Source organism: Neurospora tetraspora (assembly GCF_033439725.1).
Source record: "Neurospora tetraspora strain CBS 560.94 chromosome Unknown B0H65scaffold_9, whole genome shotgun sequence".
In the NCBI taxonomy this organism is placed as follows: domain Eukaryota; kingdom Fungi; phylum Ascomycota; class Sordariomycetes; order Sordariales; family Sordariaceae; genus Neurospora; species Neurospora tetraspora.
This window is the reverse complement of record NW_026944391.1, coordinates 855,056-870,169: the sequence shown is the minus strand read 5'-3', so window position 1 is coordinate 870,169 and position 15,114 is coordinate 855,056. Positions and strand designations below refer to the sequence as shown.

The 15,114-nt window shown below is 50.5% G+C and overlaps 1 protein-coding gene and 1 pseudogene across 2 annotated transcripts; both read left to right on the top strand.

Annotated features, from left to right (window-relative positions):
• Positions 1-4,458: 4,458 nt before the first annotated feature.
• Positions 4,459-5,133, top strand: B0H65DRAFT_583189 (uncharacterized protein; the record flags this gene model as incomplete). Its single annotated transcript, XM_062830872.1, has 1 exon — positions 4,459-5,133. One exon carries the CDS (start codon positions 4,459-4,461, stop codon positions 5,131-5,133), a length of 675 nt encoding a protein of 224 aa, XP_062677056.1.
• A 927-nt stretch (positions 5,134-6,060) lies between these two features.
• B0H65DRAFT_t464 lies at positions 6,061-6,136 on the top strand (annotated as a pseudogene). The gene has a single exon. The product of its transcript is annotated as a tRNA-OTHER (tRNA).
• The last annotated feature ends 8,978 nt before the right edge of the window (positions 6,137-15,114 follow it).

Genomic DNA, 15,114 nt, shown 5'->3' with positions numbered 1-15,114 from the left:
GTGCTGTATTATGCTGTGATGCTTGATGTTGTGTAAGTAGAAGAGAGGGGGGGATGGGATGGATGGGGTCGTGAAGATCGTTTGGGATATAGACAACAGGCAGAAGATGTATCGTCGTCTTGGGTAGTTGTGTCCTAACGGGCTGAAGGAGGTTGATAACATTACATGTGGACCTCGGTGTGGGAACTGAATGGGATATACTCGATTGTTTGAAGTCCTGGAACTGAGGAGCTGGAACGCAGGGGAGAAGGCATTAATAGGACATTCGATGACTTAAGTTCTCTTTGAAGCTATCCACCAACTAACTGGTCCCGTATCCCAAGAAGCAACGGCGGCCACTGGCATCTTCATCCAAACTCCTCTTTCACCTGACATTTTGGCAATGCTGTAGCCCTACCATCTTCATCTCCTTGTCAAATCCTCCCGAACTCAGTCAGTCCTCGTACATCCCCTCAATCTGCTAGTAGTCAACAGTTAACAGTCAGCATTCATCTCTGTCAGTTCCTTCCCGTCTTGCATCTCCCAATCGTAAATCGCACGATCCTCGGCAGCATGTTTCCCTTCGTGACACCCCGGGTTTCGACCGCCGACCCCACGCCACCAGACGGGAACATGCTTATGAAACTCGCATGGCTTGCAGTTGAGCTTGTGCCCCTATCTCTGTGTGTCAGCATCTGATACGATGTGGCTTGCATGAAAGGGTATGTATGACGAGGAAGTGGCTTGGGTTGGGTTGAGTTTGTTTTGGCGATGCTGGGAAAGAAAGAGCGAGGACATTGCTTCGTTGATATGCGAAGGGGGTTGAAGCAATTTTGATCTTGGTATGATTTGGGATGTAGACTCGTTTTGGTGATCGTGGTGTTAGCAGTTACAACTTCGCAAGACCTGGATGGACGATCGTTACGTGTCATGCTCTGACGTCTGGATGCCAGGTGTGTTGGTGAGGCTCTCGACGCCTGCTTTCATTGTTGTGCGCTATCAAACCAGGCATTTGCCGAGGGAAGGAAGCAACACCAGAACTCTCATATGGCCCGCCCGCTGCTAAGTAAACACTCCGCCCTCCCATCTCTTATGGAAGGTGCGGCAGGCGGGAAGGTGCCGGCAAGTCGCCGGCCGGGGGACTCGGGGTGCCGAAGTTCTGGGACTGTGGCCGGCAATGCACGGGTCCTCGGCAGGATTCTAGAAGCATTGAACAAGAACCAAAAAAGATTTACCGACGCCTGGTTCGAACGCACCACCTCTCCAGAGGAGATAAAAAATGATCCAAAAACAACAACCGCTCGTTCAGAGCAATGGTGAACCGTTTGACCTCGATTCTGTCGACTGGAGTGTTCCAAGATACCATATAGGTAGACCGGCTACTAGGTAGTGAAGACCCCTTTACGTGTCTTAGCACACACCGTTCCCGATCCGGACAGATAATGGGTTTTGAGTTTTGAGACTCAAACGGTAGACCACTGTGCCATCAGACCAAGCGGTTGTTGTTGGAAGGAGGGACCAACCAGGTCCCTTATATGGTCATTAGGGATTGGGTTGATATCGGATGAAGGAATGATGTAGCAGGGCCCGGGCGCGGCAGGCATGGAAGGTACGGTCCGGTAGCTGGCAACCGGGACTCGGAGCTCGAGCAGTTCAGTTGAGGAAGCAACGATGGATGACGGTGTTGCTGTCGACGCTTCTAGAAACTAGAGTACGGGACCTGGCAAAATATCGTGTCAGTTCACATTTTTCCGCAGAGGTAGGTTTTGTCAAACTTGAAGCAATGGAGGCTCAGAGCACCCTGCACTCCAGGTAGCAGATAGAACGGTGTCGTCGTGATTTGAGGTCTTCCGCATCTTCTCGCCAGGAATTTCCTCCTCGTCTTTCTACTCAGAATTGCGGCAGGAGCGACTGGAAGCGAGATGTGAAATCTTCGTTCTTTCCTTCCTCGTCGCTATCCCCGCAGCGTTTCCCTCCACCCCATTTCCCCGAGAACCCAAATTTCAATTCCCTGTCCTAGGGATCACGCGTCCACCTCCTCCCTTTCGCGGCCGTTTCTTGCTCGAAGACCCGATAGTAATGCCTTTTTTTCTCTGACGTCTCGCGTCGCCCGAAGGTGGAAAGCGACATCACATCCCTCATTGCGGCCTCCCCCCAACTGCGTCCACCGACGGCCGCTCGCTCTCCGGCGCGGGCCTTTCAAAGTGCTGCCGAAGCAAAAAATCGTCATTGATGCCGCCCATCGTCCTGAATCCTTGACCCAACAGTCCCAAAACCAGAGACGGCTCTGATAGTGCCAGGACCTCGGCCGTCACTCTCAGGACACTTGTCCTTTCTGTGCAATTCCTTCAGTTTTGGCTGCCCTATTCTCCCCAGAGTTTCGTGCTACGAGATGAAGATACCGCTCGTCGAGTTCGGTGTGGCGAGCTGTACCAGCAATGAAGCTGCACCCTTGTGGTCGAACTCGAAAGGGCATACATGACGACATGACGCGAGTTGGTGCCGTTGTTTCTCTTATCGCCGAACGACGAACTTCCGGAACGCCGGAGCGCTGATGTTGCTTGAAAAAAATCGTTCTCACACGCATTGCGTTCGGGCGTGCGTTGGGGGAGGGGCTGGAGGCGTGTGCATACTGGTGGCCTTCCTGGCGGCGTTGAAAATTGAGGCCTCGTCATCTGCGTCGGACTGCCGAAGACGTTATTGTTGGTTTTGAGGCGCTTCCCCCCTTCCCCAATGCAGGCCGCATCTCATATGTACGTTTTGGTTCCCTTGTGACCAACCGCATTTCTTTCACGCCTCTAGGGGACAGCGTAACGACGAGCATTCTGGCCACTTTCGCAATCAAGACTGGATATGCCGGGCAAAATTCTTTATTGCATACGTCATCTCGTCATCGACTTCTGCAAGATTATGGCGTGATCTCTGCTCTCCGCTCGTTACCTTAGGCCTCGGAACGGTATTCGAAAAGGAGACATCGGCGAGCGAGGCCAGAGAGGGGCGAAGGAAGGCGTGTGGACATGGATAGAGAGGACATTTGACACTAGTAACATAAGTTGGGGGCTCATTCTGAGGGTGTTCTTAGGGCTGTTCACGGTGACGTCCACAGAAGTTTTGAAAGGAGAAAAGGTGGTGTAAAGCACCAGGAAATTAATAGGCACATCTTGGGTTAAAGTAGTCCACCTCTTCCTCGACTTTTCTCACACATGCTAACTCTTATGACGACAGATGTCGGCGATGTGGCCGGACTTCCCCATACAGTCCGCCGAAGTGGGAGCCTGATGGCGAATTCGGACCAAATAACAGCAGCAAGTGTCGCATAGCAGGCGAGGAGTGAGGTTGATTCTATATCCAAATTAGGAAGTGGTGATATGTACATGACTTGCTGACAAACACGCAGAGTGTACGTCTACAGTCGAGCACGTGTTCCCTTCCCCTGGCGCTATCGAGATCCCTTGGATAGTTTGGAACGCAGGGACTCTCCCACATAGGGTCCCCATTGGTCAAGATCATGGAAAGGATCTCAATCGGGCAAGTTCCCCTGCTTCAAGAAGTGCCTGGATTGCAGTAATCTGGTATTTGCTTGCCTTTACAGGAGTCGAGGTCAGAGCTCGGAGGCCATCACTTAGGGTAGGTTGAATGTTGAGAGACCTGGTACAGGAAAATGTCCAAACTTCAGCAGCGACACCATGTCGGAGGTCTGGAGGGGCTATGCTGATGCTTTTCTGTAGACCTAGCGGGCTAAAACCTGTTCATGTGCTATTATCATAGGGGAAGCGTTTGGCCTGCACGGCGCGCCGATATGTACGGCAGGTTCATACCGAACTCCGAATCTTGAAGTCAACAGGCATCTGCGCCATGCACGGCAACTCACGGGTTCTGCATATCAAATTTCTTTGTATGCCGAGTGTCCTCAAGCTGCGGTGGTAATGGAAATGGTGAGTGTCCTCCTTGACTTTCGCCGTCTCCGTCCGTTTATGCCCCCTTTTCCGTGTTTCACTCACGCCATTTTCTTGGTCGATCTCGAAGTGCTGCAACGAGCTGCACAAATATACCGCACAACCGAACACGGTGACAAAAAAAAGGCTCAGAGCCCGGTTGATGCGAGATTTTACTCTCGAACAAGTGCGGCTCCAAATTCGAATGTCCGTCGCAAGTGTCTCTTTACAGGGAGGCTACGTGGCAAATGCAGACATATGCAGTTCTCGGCCAGAGTTTTTTCTCCTGTATGCACTCCCTCGATAGCCGACTGTTGATGCGAGATACAGTCATCTCAGCCTTGATTATTGAGGTGTAGGCATTCGGGCTTTGGACATGTGAGAAGAGGAACGGTGCTCTATTCCACAAAGCTACCTTATATAAGGCTTCCCTCGACTGTCTCGGGCTTCTCCTTCTATTTCTTCTCTTCACACTTCATCGCCGATTTCAATAATCCACCTGCTACAGGAACAACCCATATATTCATCTATCTTATATTCAAAGATGTCTCAATTTACCACTGGCGATGTCGCCTTCCTCTTGGAATGGCACCAATTTAACAAGGGCGGAAAAGCTATGCTTCAACGCCTGAATCCAACACATTATATGGAGGGTCCTTGTGGACATCCCGTTATTATCTTGAATAAGACCGCAACTTACGCCCTCGTTACCACCGTCTCGGCCCACGGGGCGGGGCCGTGGGATGGGTGGCGGGCCCCATGGACCTCCGGTCGCCATTACGCTAGGGAGGCAGACCATTTCCGGTCATTTGCCGGAACCCAGAGGTCGAACAGCCACAGGGCATTCCTCCGCCTTTCCAAGGGGGCTTGGCCCAAGCCGAAGGGCTCGTGGGTCCACGTGGAGAATGTTCTCCTTGTTCCTCTCTTTGCTTTGGGCATCTTCACGAAGCCCAAATGCTGGGAGAGGAGCGGGACCATTCTCCACGTGGACCAGACCAGTATGCACGATCTGATGATGCATATCCAGGTAGCCAACCCTCAATGGTTTGAGCTTCTTGGCCGACTCGATATACTCGCGGGCAACAAGCCAAAAGCAATCCAGACGAAGCAGCACCCTCCTCATCCAGCTGCTCCTCGCCCAGCTGCTCCTCGCCCAGCTGCTCCTCGTCCAGATGAGAGCGAGTCTGGTTGGACCACCGTCAAGAATAGGAGAAGATGATGTCCCCTTATCAACAGAACATCGAGACGCGTGCGGTGGCAACTTAGCAAACAACGGGGGGGCGTGGTGGCCATACACTCTCACCCCTCGGCTGCAGGTTACTTAACGTCGTCGTCGTCGTTGTCAGAACACAACACAATCAGTTGGTTGAAGAAAGAAGAAGAAGAACAAGTCTCTCTCAAACACGGCTTGACGTCTGCGGACCCTTCTTTCCTCTCACGACCTATTATCACCTACTATTACCATACGAAAACCATTCCGACCGCGCCATCCACGCTACGATCCTCACTCACCAACCACCCACCTTTACCGCCCGAGGAATCACTATCGAGTCGAATCGGTTTCGAACAACTCAGCTGAAGGAAGAAGAAGAAGAAGAAGAAGAAGAAGAGCAGCTTTCTCCCAACCGAGCCTCATGTCTACGGACCCTTCTTCCCACTCTACCATAACCATTACCACACGACAAACCTTTCCGACCTCGCCATCCTCGCAATCTCACTCTCATCTCTCACCACCTATTCTTAACGGAGGAATCACGATCGAGTCGAATCGGTTTCGAACTGTTAACAACTCAGCTGAAGGAAGAAGCAGAAAACGAGTTCCCTCACCCCCGGACTCTTGTCTACCTACCTCTAGCTAGACCCTTCTTCCCTCTTACCAACTACCTACCATTACCTCACAACAACAAACCTACCTATCTATCCGCCTCGCTATCCTCACTATCTCACCATTCTCGCCAATCGGACACCCATTTCTTCCACGGAAGAATCACATTTACCATCTATCGAGTCGCGTCGAGTCGCGTCGAGTCACGAGTTTCAGGTTTTGGTCTTTTTTTTTATCGGTTTTTTTTTAAGCAGCCCGTGAAAAAGCGGGTTGCTGTTTTTTTTTCTACTTTTTTTCATCTCGGAAGAAAAAGAAGAAAAAGGTCATGCTAGCTCGTTGGCTATGAGCATCTGTCTTGACGGGCAGAAGGTTCTGGGTTCGATTCCCGGGCGGATCTATCTCTGATTCATCTTCTCTGAGAAAAAATTACAAGTCATGTATCATCAAGCGTTGCGAGTTGCGAGTTGTTTTGAAAGTTTGTCATTGGGTTTTTGGTTGTGTTCTGGTCGAGGCAAGGAAGTTGCTTGGATACTTGTGAGGGAAAAAGATGGCCAGGGCGTCTCCAAGTGTTTTACGATTATGTACCTATTGCTCGGGGTTGTCGATGCTTAATGTCTGTTGTCTGTCTGCTGGTTTCACGATAGGTGTGTCCGAAATGATGAGACGAAAAGAATTCTGATCGGCACATGGAAGCTGGACACTTGTTTATCCAGGGAAATCCAGAGACGGACGAAGCGAAGACTTGTTCACGGAAAGGAGCTTGCTCGAGACATCGGCATGGACAGCATACATTACGGGGGGCAGTCTCTGAAGTCTGAAAGCAAGGAAGCCAACGAGAAAGGTGAACATCTTGGAGCAGGAGGAAACCAGATACGAAGAACAGACTCGTCGTCGTTTACCACGACACCACAGAGATCCCGTCGGGAAGGCAAACATTTGATTCTGCAGATGATAAAGGACGCAGAAGGAGGGCGGAGGATAAGGAGGACATTCAAAGAGAATACCATCGGAAAGGCAAGCGAGTCGGGGTGTCGTTTCAGGCGTTGGATATCAGGAATCGAGAGCATCAGTTTCGCGGACGGAAAAGGCAATTCGAGTATCATGACCATCAAAGCGATGCTCGAGAGCGGATGTTTGGAAAATTGTTTTGGTGCGACGAGTTAGGGCATTGGCAGAATTTTGAATGGAATCGTGAGTTGCGTTGCTCCTGCAATGATCCATTATCTTGCAGGTCATTTGAGTTTTGTTGTTCTCAATCTCGAGTCCCCCGTGAATGAATCGAGCCTTCCCGAAGTGTTGTGACAGAACTACCAATGCACACTGGTAGAATTCTTCAAGGCAACTGCGATGGACGAAAAATTGATCATGTCAGAACACCACTGTTCTGGTTATGAGAGACGGATATCGTGGTACTTGTTCATGCCCTTGCTTTTCAAGGATGCTATCCTCGTAACTCGACTGACATAAGACATCAGCAACATTTAATCAAGGCCCCTTTGACACCTCCCCTTAGTTTTAACTTAACAAAAGTTATCCATGGCCTGCCTGCTATCATTTCATTCGTTACTAACACCAATGGTCGCGCACATCCTGTCCATTCGGAAAAAAAAAAAAAAGAACGACGGCCCACGTGCGCTGGTCAATGACATGGACACGCCTCGAACACTCGTCAATCACAATGCAACCGGCACCTTGACCACTTCGTAAAAGCCTCCCAAATGATCTTCGAGCTTTTCAGTTACTCATAAAGACTGTGACTCCCAAGCGTACGATGTTGCTCAAGTGATATGGTCCAGTGTCATTCACCGTGGCCATGGCGGCGGAACTCCCGGCCCGACCATCGTGATCCAGTTTCGTACCTCGTTGGGCAACAAAGTCAGTACAAGTACGATGACAAACCTTCTGGTCGGATCGTGATCCAGTACCAAATTTCGGAAACAATACCTTCAAAACGCGTGCTTGCCATAGCAGAGAGTCATCTAGATCCCCGAATGCGATCAGTGTACACGGAAGGGCGCAGTCACCCGCTCGACATCCGCTCACAAACATAGAGGTACTCGACAATACCAGCCATCATCGTCGCGGCAACAAGAAGACGTCAGAGTCACCAATCGGTTACTACGACGGCGTGTCGGCCCGTCAGCGGATAATTAACCCGATTCAACACGCCGCTCGCTACTACCACGGTCCTGTGTTTCATTCCGTTCAGCGAACCAACCAACAACCAACCAACGTCTTACTCACACTCATGCTCACTATCGCAGTCACGGCTCGTGCTTACCTGCCTACCCGCTCGTACAGTGAATCATCCTGATTGATCGTGAATCATGAACGAAACTGCTGACAATGTTTTCTTTCTCTCGTCTCTCGAAGGATGAGATCCGCTTTACCAACTCGGTCGACACACCCCGTTACAATGGGCGGCCCTATGCCGCTCACGTTTTCGGTTGGAAAACGCCTGGGTCCGAGCTTGTCATCGAAAAGCTACAGTTGAAAGTTCCTCTTCTCGTATCTATCTACCAGAGAAATGTGTGTGCAAACTCGAAGTGTGTCATAACCGCCCCTGTCATGGATGGGTATTCACACAACTTCAAAACTTCGTTTTGAGTTCCCGTTTAGGGCATATGGAACTTTCCCGCGCCAGCACCTACCTAACTCGACACCCTCTGTCTCAGTGTTCATCGTATCGACATAATCACGATCTCGATTGGATGATTGCTGACAGAAAGTCACTGGCCGTTGTTGTTACCCTTACCCAGTAGGCTGGTTGGGTTGATCTCACTTGCTGACGGTTTTGGTTTTGCGGCTTACTCACCGACTGACTGAGTCTAGAAACTTGGAATCTCACCTCACCTTGGGCCCCACATCGTGCTACGGTACCTACTCACCGGGAGAAAGTTTCCTGTTTTCTTCTCGTTACTGAGAGTGAGAAAAGCGTGGGTGTTGGACATGGCTACAACATAATCATCTGAGCGGACAGTCTTGAGCAAAAAGTTGAGGAGTAACGACGGTCAGATGGAGTGGAGTCGGCAAAGCGTTAGTAGGTATTCTGTCCCTGATCATGTTTGAACACACCACGATGTTTATGGAAGTAGTGTCGCCATAATTTTTGAATAACATGATAATGACTGAATGAACTCAATTAGCACAGTTGAGCAATGCTCACACATCAATCAGTACTTGAACAGTCAGAATACACCAACTTTACGACCTAAACCTACTTACCAATGATATCCCAATAACGGAGGATCGGATTAATTCTTCCATTCAGGACCGATAGACTTACAGCTGAATAACAGCCAACCAAATCTTTGACCATTACTCCTCTGTGAGAACGGAGAATAGAGGTGCGAGACATGACTGCTGCCTGCTCCCCCTGTTACTATTCAGTTTCGCCTTGGCCATTACAGCCTTGACCACGAAAGGATAATCCACGGCACGCTGATCTCAAAGGGGAAATCCCGAAAAACTCCGCCCCCAACATAAACCTGCCTGGGCCTGCTCATCGCAATAATTTGCATTCCTACGTTTCCCGTGAAGAGCAAGCGAGTCTCGGAGTTCATGTGTGCGACCAAGCCATGTTTCGTATATGTTCATTCGCCTTGTCAGGCTTGTCGAGAATTTGACGGTGTGGTACGTATCAGCTTGGCTCGCTGGCTCGCTAGGCTGGGAAGAAGGAGGGTATGGGTATGGGTGTGGCGATGGAAGCCTGATCGTAGGTAGTTTGTAAAAAGTTTTTTTTTTTCTTTTTTTTTTTTTTTCCCTTCCAAGATAGGGAGCGGTACTACAAGTAGGTGTAGGAAATGGAGGTGATGCCCAAAGGCTAACCGGGGCCTGAGGAACGGAGGTGTGATTGATGGAGTCGGTCGCGAATGAGAAGGTGTGAGGATGGTGAGCTGTTTCGAGCCCGAAACTTCCACATCATCCTTCATCGCGATCATTGTCATCACCTAGCAGTCAGTAGAGGTATGCTCACCGCACCCGTGGCTTGTTCCTCCTGCTGGGTCGTGCAGCGTGCTGGCCGCTGCTGGCGGGTACCGCGGTGACAGTTCATCCGGTCAGCAACAGTGGGTCCCTTCCAGGGCATCTGCCTCCTCCAGTTCCAGCGCTGACGAGTGACAAAGTGACGAGTGATGCCGGTGAATGACCTCGCAGCGGTCGGGCCCAACGAAGCTTCCGTGATGTGTGGGGTAGAATTCGTACGTCCCGGATTCCTTCACAGAAGTTCACGATTTGTTACGAAAGTATAAAACTGCGGATTGTGGAAAATGCGCACCTTTATGGCTATCTTCCGCACATCATCCGCATGACGGAATATCATCCGTTGAGACTTTTTTGTTCTACTTTTTGCGCGCTGCGTGGGGAGCAGGAGAACGACGTTGTGTGTTGTCTTGTCATAAGACCTGGGAACCTTGCCTTTGCCTTGGAAGTCCTGGCAGCGCTTTCCTGGCTTTGACCGGCTTCGCCTGGCTGTTGCCTGGAGGATGTCAAGGACGGTTGCCGCGGTGATATGCTTCGAGGAGAATTCTCGAACGAATGAGAAAGATTCCACATTCCATAGTGTAGGCTAGCGAGGCGGATGCGTTCGGGCAAGAGCTGAATGTGACAATGGGTGAGTTTCCGGGATTTTCTTGGGTTTGCGACTCTGGAAAAACCACAACTTGCCAGCGCCAACAAATCGTGAAGGCATTTTCTCTTTTCCCAAGATCACGGCCCCGGTTTTATCGGGCCCCACTACGAACGGTTCACGGTCTCGGTTCCCCGTCCCGAGAAGACGGGACTTGGTAAAGAACCCCGGCCGGGCCTAGACGTTGGTTGTTCGTCATCATGCTTTAGTTTGGGACTTGGGATCATGGCTAGGGCAGGTTTCAAGTTGTTGGAGTTGGTTGGGCTTGTGACTTGTCTACACCGCGATACGTGTACAACCTGGTGGTTGCTTGGTGGTGCTGCCAGCTGGGCGAGCTGCACTAGCGGTATTCCAGGGTAGGGGGAGTTGGGAAAATGTCGGTATCAAATGTGTTGTTGTCGGTGAGCAAAGTGCATCGACGATTCAGGTTCTGGGGGCAATGGAGTTGGGAACGAAACCTGAAGGACAGGTTGGGCGACACCAGTACGTATCCGAGTATCCCATTTGATACGGTCAAGTGAGTTGAGGCTGTCTACGACAACCCCCATCGGGCAAATGTGAAGTGCAGATCTTCAACTTCAGGGCTTGTATCTTCTTTCGGGAAACAGTAAACTCATCACTCACAACGCCACAAGGCTTTGATATGCTGAACGATATGCTGAACGGTAGCCATTGCGATTTGCGGCTCTCGGTGAGGTAGCCACTCGGAAACCAAATGTCCTTCAAAGCCTCATGGCGTTTTGCCTTAGCTGAAGCGGTCCGACGTGCATGTGCATATTCGGGAGATGCAACTGAAAGTCACAAAGTTCTTCCCGTCAGGCTCGGACTCGAAGAAACTCCCCCATCCAGCCATCCATTCAGCCCCAGGATAAACCAGAGGTTACAATAACTTTGTAGGGTTTCTGCCTGTCCCTTCCCTCCCTCCCGCTGCTGCAACTTTGACAGTCCGGGAGGGAGCGATGCGATCGAGTATCGGCCGGAACATGGGAGCAGGGAGGGAGTTCTAGCCAGTAGCCCTGCCTGTTTTTGTCAGCTTGCCTTGCGGAGGGCTCGGGAATTGTCACCTCGTAACTAACAGGCGTCCGAGGCACTATCGATCGCTTATAGCAGGCAGGTAGGCAGGTAGTCGTAGGCAGCGAAGGGCAGCTGAGGCCCTGATCGGCTCAAACTGTTCATGGAGCAGTATGAAGGTTGTTCAAGGATATTCTACACTAGCAGGGCTGTGACTCGGTCTTTACCAACGTGCACGTCCCCAGGCTTACCGTTCCTAGCGATAGCGCCTTAGCTAGCCTCGTTTGCAACTTTTCAAACTGTTCTACTCATGTACCGATTTTCTGAGCTCGAACCACTACTGCCAAGCGATTGCCAAGTACCGTGCTGAGCCAATGAAATCAATTGATTCCGAACTTTTTGGCTCAAAAACTTGCAATTTCATACTGGAGGTCCGACCTCCAGTACTCGTCAGGCCTACAAAATCGGCTGCTGACTAGGAGGAAACCCCCTAGTCAGGGACATTAATTCGTACATGGACATTAATTCGTACCGCGGGAGCGACTTTGACTAGCTAGCAAAAACCCTTTGGCGCCAAAATCTCCCACGCTAAGCCGGTTATTGGGCTTACCCGCATGCGCGCATGGCTTAAATACACTTTTATCCCTCCTAACTCAATATCCAATGCATACACACCATATACTGTCTCGGTACAAGAATCCGGTACGAATCAATATCCATGTACGAATCAATATCCCTAACTAGTAGCTCGCCCGCTAGTCAGACGGCGATTTTGTAGCCCTAACGAATATGGCCTCCAGCAGTTTGGGACTTTTGAATACTTTTGGAGAAAGCCAAAACCACCCCATGTCACCCAAGTACCAAAAACCCCCATACTGCTCCATGAACAGTTTGAGCCGATCAGGGCCTGAGGTTCTAATCGTGATAATCCATGCTAGATCTTGGAAGACATGGAGTGAGTTGTTCAGCCTTTCAATCATGGAAGCTCGCCGGGACGGGTTGTTCGTAGTCGCTCCAGCGCTTGTGTGAGAATTGTGAAATGCATTGCATCGTCGTAGTTGTGAACCTCGAATAACCGGGAAATGCCGTTTGCGGTGACGGACCCTTCGTTCGTGGGTGGACAACAGTCGCAGCAAAACTGCAAAGTTCAACAAACCGTACAACCTGAGAACAAACTCTGAAAGAATGCAAAAATGCCGCTATGCAGAACGCATTCGAAAAAGTCCACGACTTGAGTCTTTTTCCTTGCCAAGAAGAGGTCTTTTTTGCTTTCTTGCTTTGTTTTTCTCTCGACTTCACGATGAAGCGCATGTCGTGAAGTCAAGAAAATGGCCTGATGCGGAAGAATTCTCTCAAACACCGCTACAGTACAGGCATTCGGTGTGTAAATTTACCCGGGCAATTCTCTATCGTGAACCTCGCTGTCCTTATCGGTTGGACCCGTCTATCCCGTAAAATGTGCCGATTCTCCAGTTCTCCACCAAAGTAAACAAAACCAACAAAAACATGGATGATGGCTGTTATCACGAACCCAAACCACGAACATGTCGCCGGCACGTGCTGAACTCTGGGTTCCCCAAACTTGTCAGAGTGGCAGAGTTCCCCGACTCCCGGGATTCTTTTACATCATTGTGCCCGCTAGAGTTTCGGCCGAATTGTGTAGCACATGACCGATGACTCTTCTATAGTGTAGTTTTGATGTTGGCAGTGTTGTTGGTTCAAGGTCGCAACTCGCGAGACCTTGTGGCAAAACTTGGCGGAAATGTGAGCTCCATGAGACCTTTTCACGGTCGCTGATGACTCCGAATGGAGCTGAAAGCTCAGCTGGAACCGTGAGGCTCATCTCAAACCTGTTTCTAGCTGTTGGTTCTTTGGAGTCCAGAAGTTTGGCGCAATATGTTCCGCGATATTGTGTTGACAGCGAGTGACACATTGTTGATAGGTGTGTCCGATATCGCTCTATGGTGTATCGCCTAGATTGTCTCGTCACTATCGCGGGATGAGGTGACGGCAGCAGAGATTGCAGAGTTGACTCATTTTGGTGGTGAATGGTGAAACACCAAAGTTGCGACGGCGCGGCGCGGTGCGATATGGGCGACGCTAGGGTTGGGGTTTTAGCTGCTACATACGCATGAAGTCCGGGGGCTCTCTTGGCCTGACGTTTCGACGGCAATACCGTTGGTCGCACGGCGTTCGAGTGAACAAGTGGAGCAACGCGGGGATCTCCGGGGCCAATTTCATGGCGTTGTAGCAACTGAAATTACGGCTATTCATGTTGATGGTGATGGCACCTGCTCTCTTGAATGAGTTTTGCGAAAACGAAGAAAAGGCTGGTGATTATCTGATCCTTTTCGACGTCTATAACGCCATTTCTCGGTCTATTGGAGGTCCGATATTGTGCCACGGGGCCGCATTTCCATGAGTGATCATGGTGAACCTATTGGATTACACCGGATCATCAAGTATGGCTCGAGTGGGATTGGTCGTGAGCAACGTGATTGTCAGTGATCTCTTGCGGCTTCACAGGCTTTTCTCATCATTATGGTTCATAGCGAATAGCCAATTATTAGGAGGATTGTTGTCATCGATACACTGTCGGAACCATGGAATGCCTATAGTTTCCAAGTTCTGGTTTAGGTTGCAGTGATGTCTCGAGTGTCTCGGATTCGAAAAAGACGAGGCAGAACAGTCTGCGGGAGTGGTGTTATTTTGCAAAGCAAGTAGCCAGCTGCCACTTGGATTCACAGTCTCACAAAGACAGACTTTGACGTTCAACTGACCACTGCGGGCATCGCCAGGAGCGTCAAAGAAGGCATTGCGGAGGCGTTGCGGATTGACGGTTGTTGATGCTCTGGCAGACTGGCACAGCCTGAGCCGCAAGATTGAAGCCCGAATCATGTGGGGAAGCCGTGTCGCCGTGTCATAGCCGCAGCCGCAACCGCGACCGCCATCATAACCGCGACTTAAAGCCAACAGAAGAGCATGATCGACGACGAGGATGTGCAATAATCATGGTCAGAAATGCATGTCTGTGATGGTTTGCAAAGTGGCAGAATATCCGGGTGTTGTTTGAGTTGGCCGGGAGGGTTGATGTCAACACTCTAGGTAGTATGAAACCGGTCCGAAGAACCAGCAGCTGGATTTCCTCAGACGCATGTAGTAGTCCATGCCGAGTCAAACTGTCGTCCGTGAAGTTGGAAATTCTTTGCAAACATCCAGACTCTTGAGGATTCGCATGCCTCCAAGGCTGTGTCGCGCTTGCTGTGATAAAATTAACCTGGCAATCGTCATGGCGGTGCGGCTGCGAAGGAAGGGACTGAGAAAGAGGCCTGCCGAGAATGCTTGCCAAGTTTGGCGATGCGTTACTGGAGGGAACAAAGGAAAGTGGAAGCCGAGGAAGCCCAAAAGCAAGTGGAGACGGGAACTGGTTCGGGGCTTGGCTTTCTTTCGGCGGTGATTGGATGGGATTGGCAGGAGGGGCTGGTGGGGTATCAAGGCCTTGACAGTTGACACTTGTAAGAGTTGACTAATTCCATAATTGTTAGTGCTTGTTAGTGCTTGGTGATTCACAGCAGTCGACAGTAGGGAATCAGACTTTCATCACCTTCATCCATGAGGTTTGTCTTTGTGATGTAAGGTTTGACTCAAAGCTGCATCTCTTGCGGCGGGAGAGAAGACGTTCGCCTTCAGCTCTGCTGTGGGCCTTACAGGCCTCGCAAACATACAGTTCCATTTGA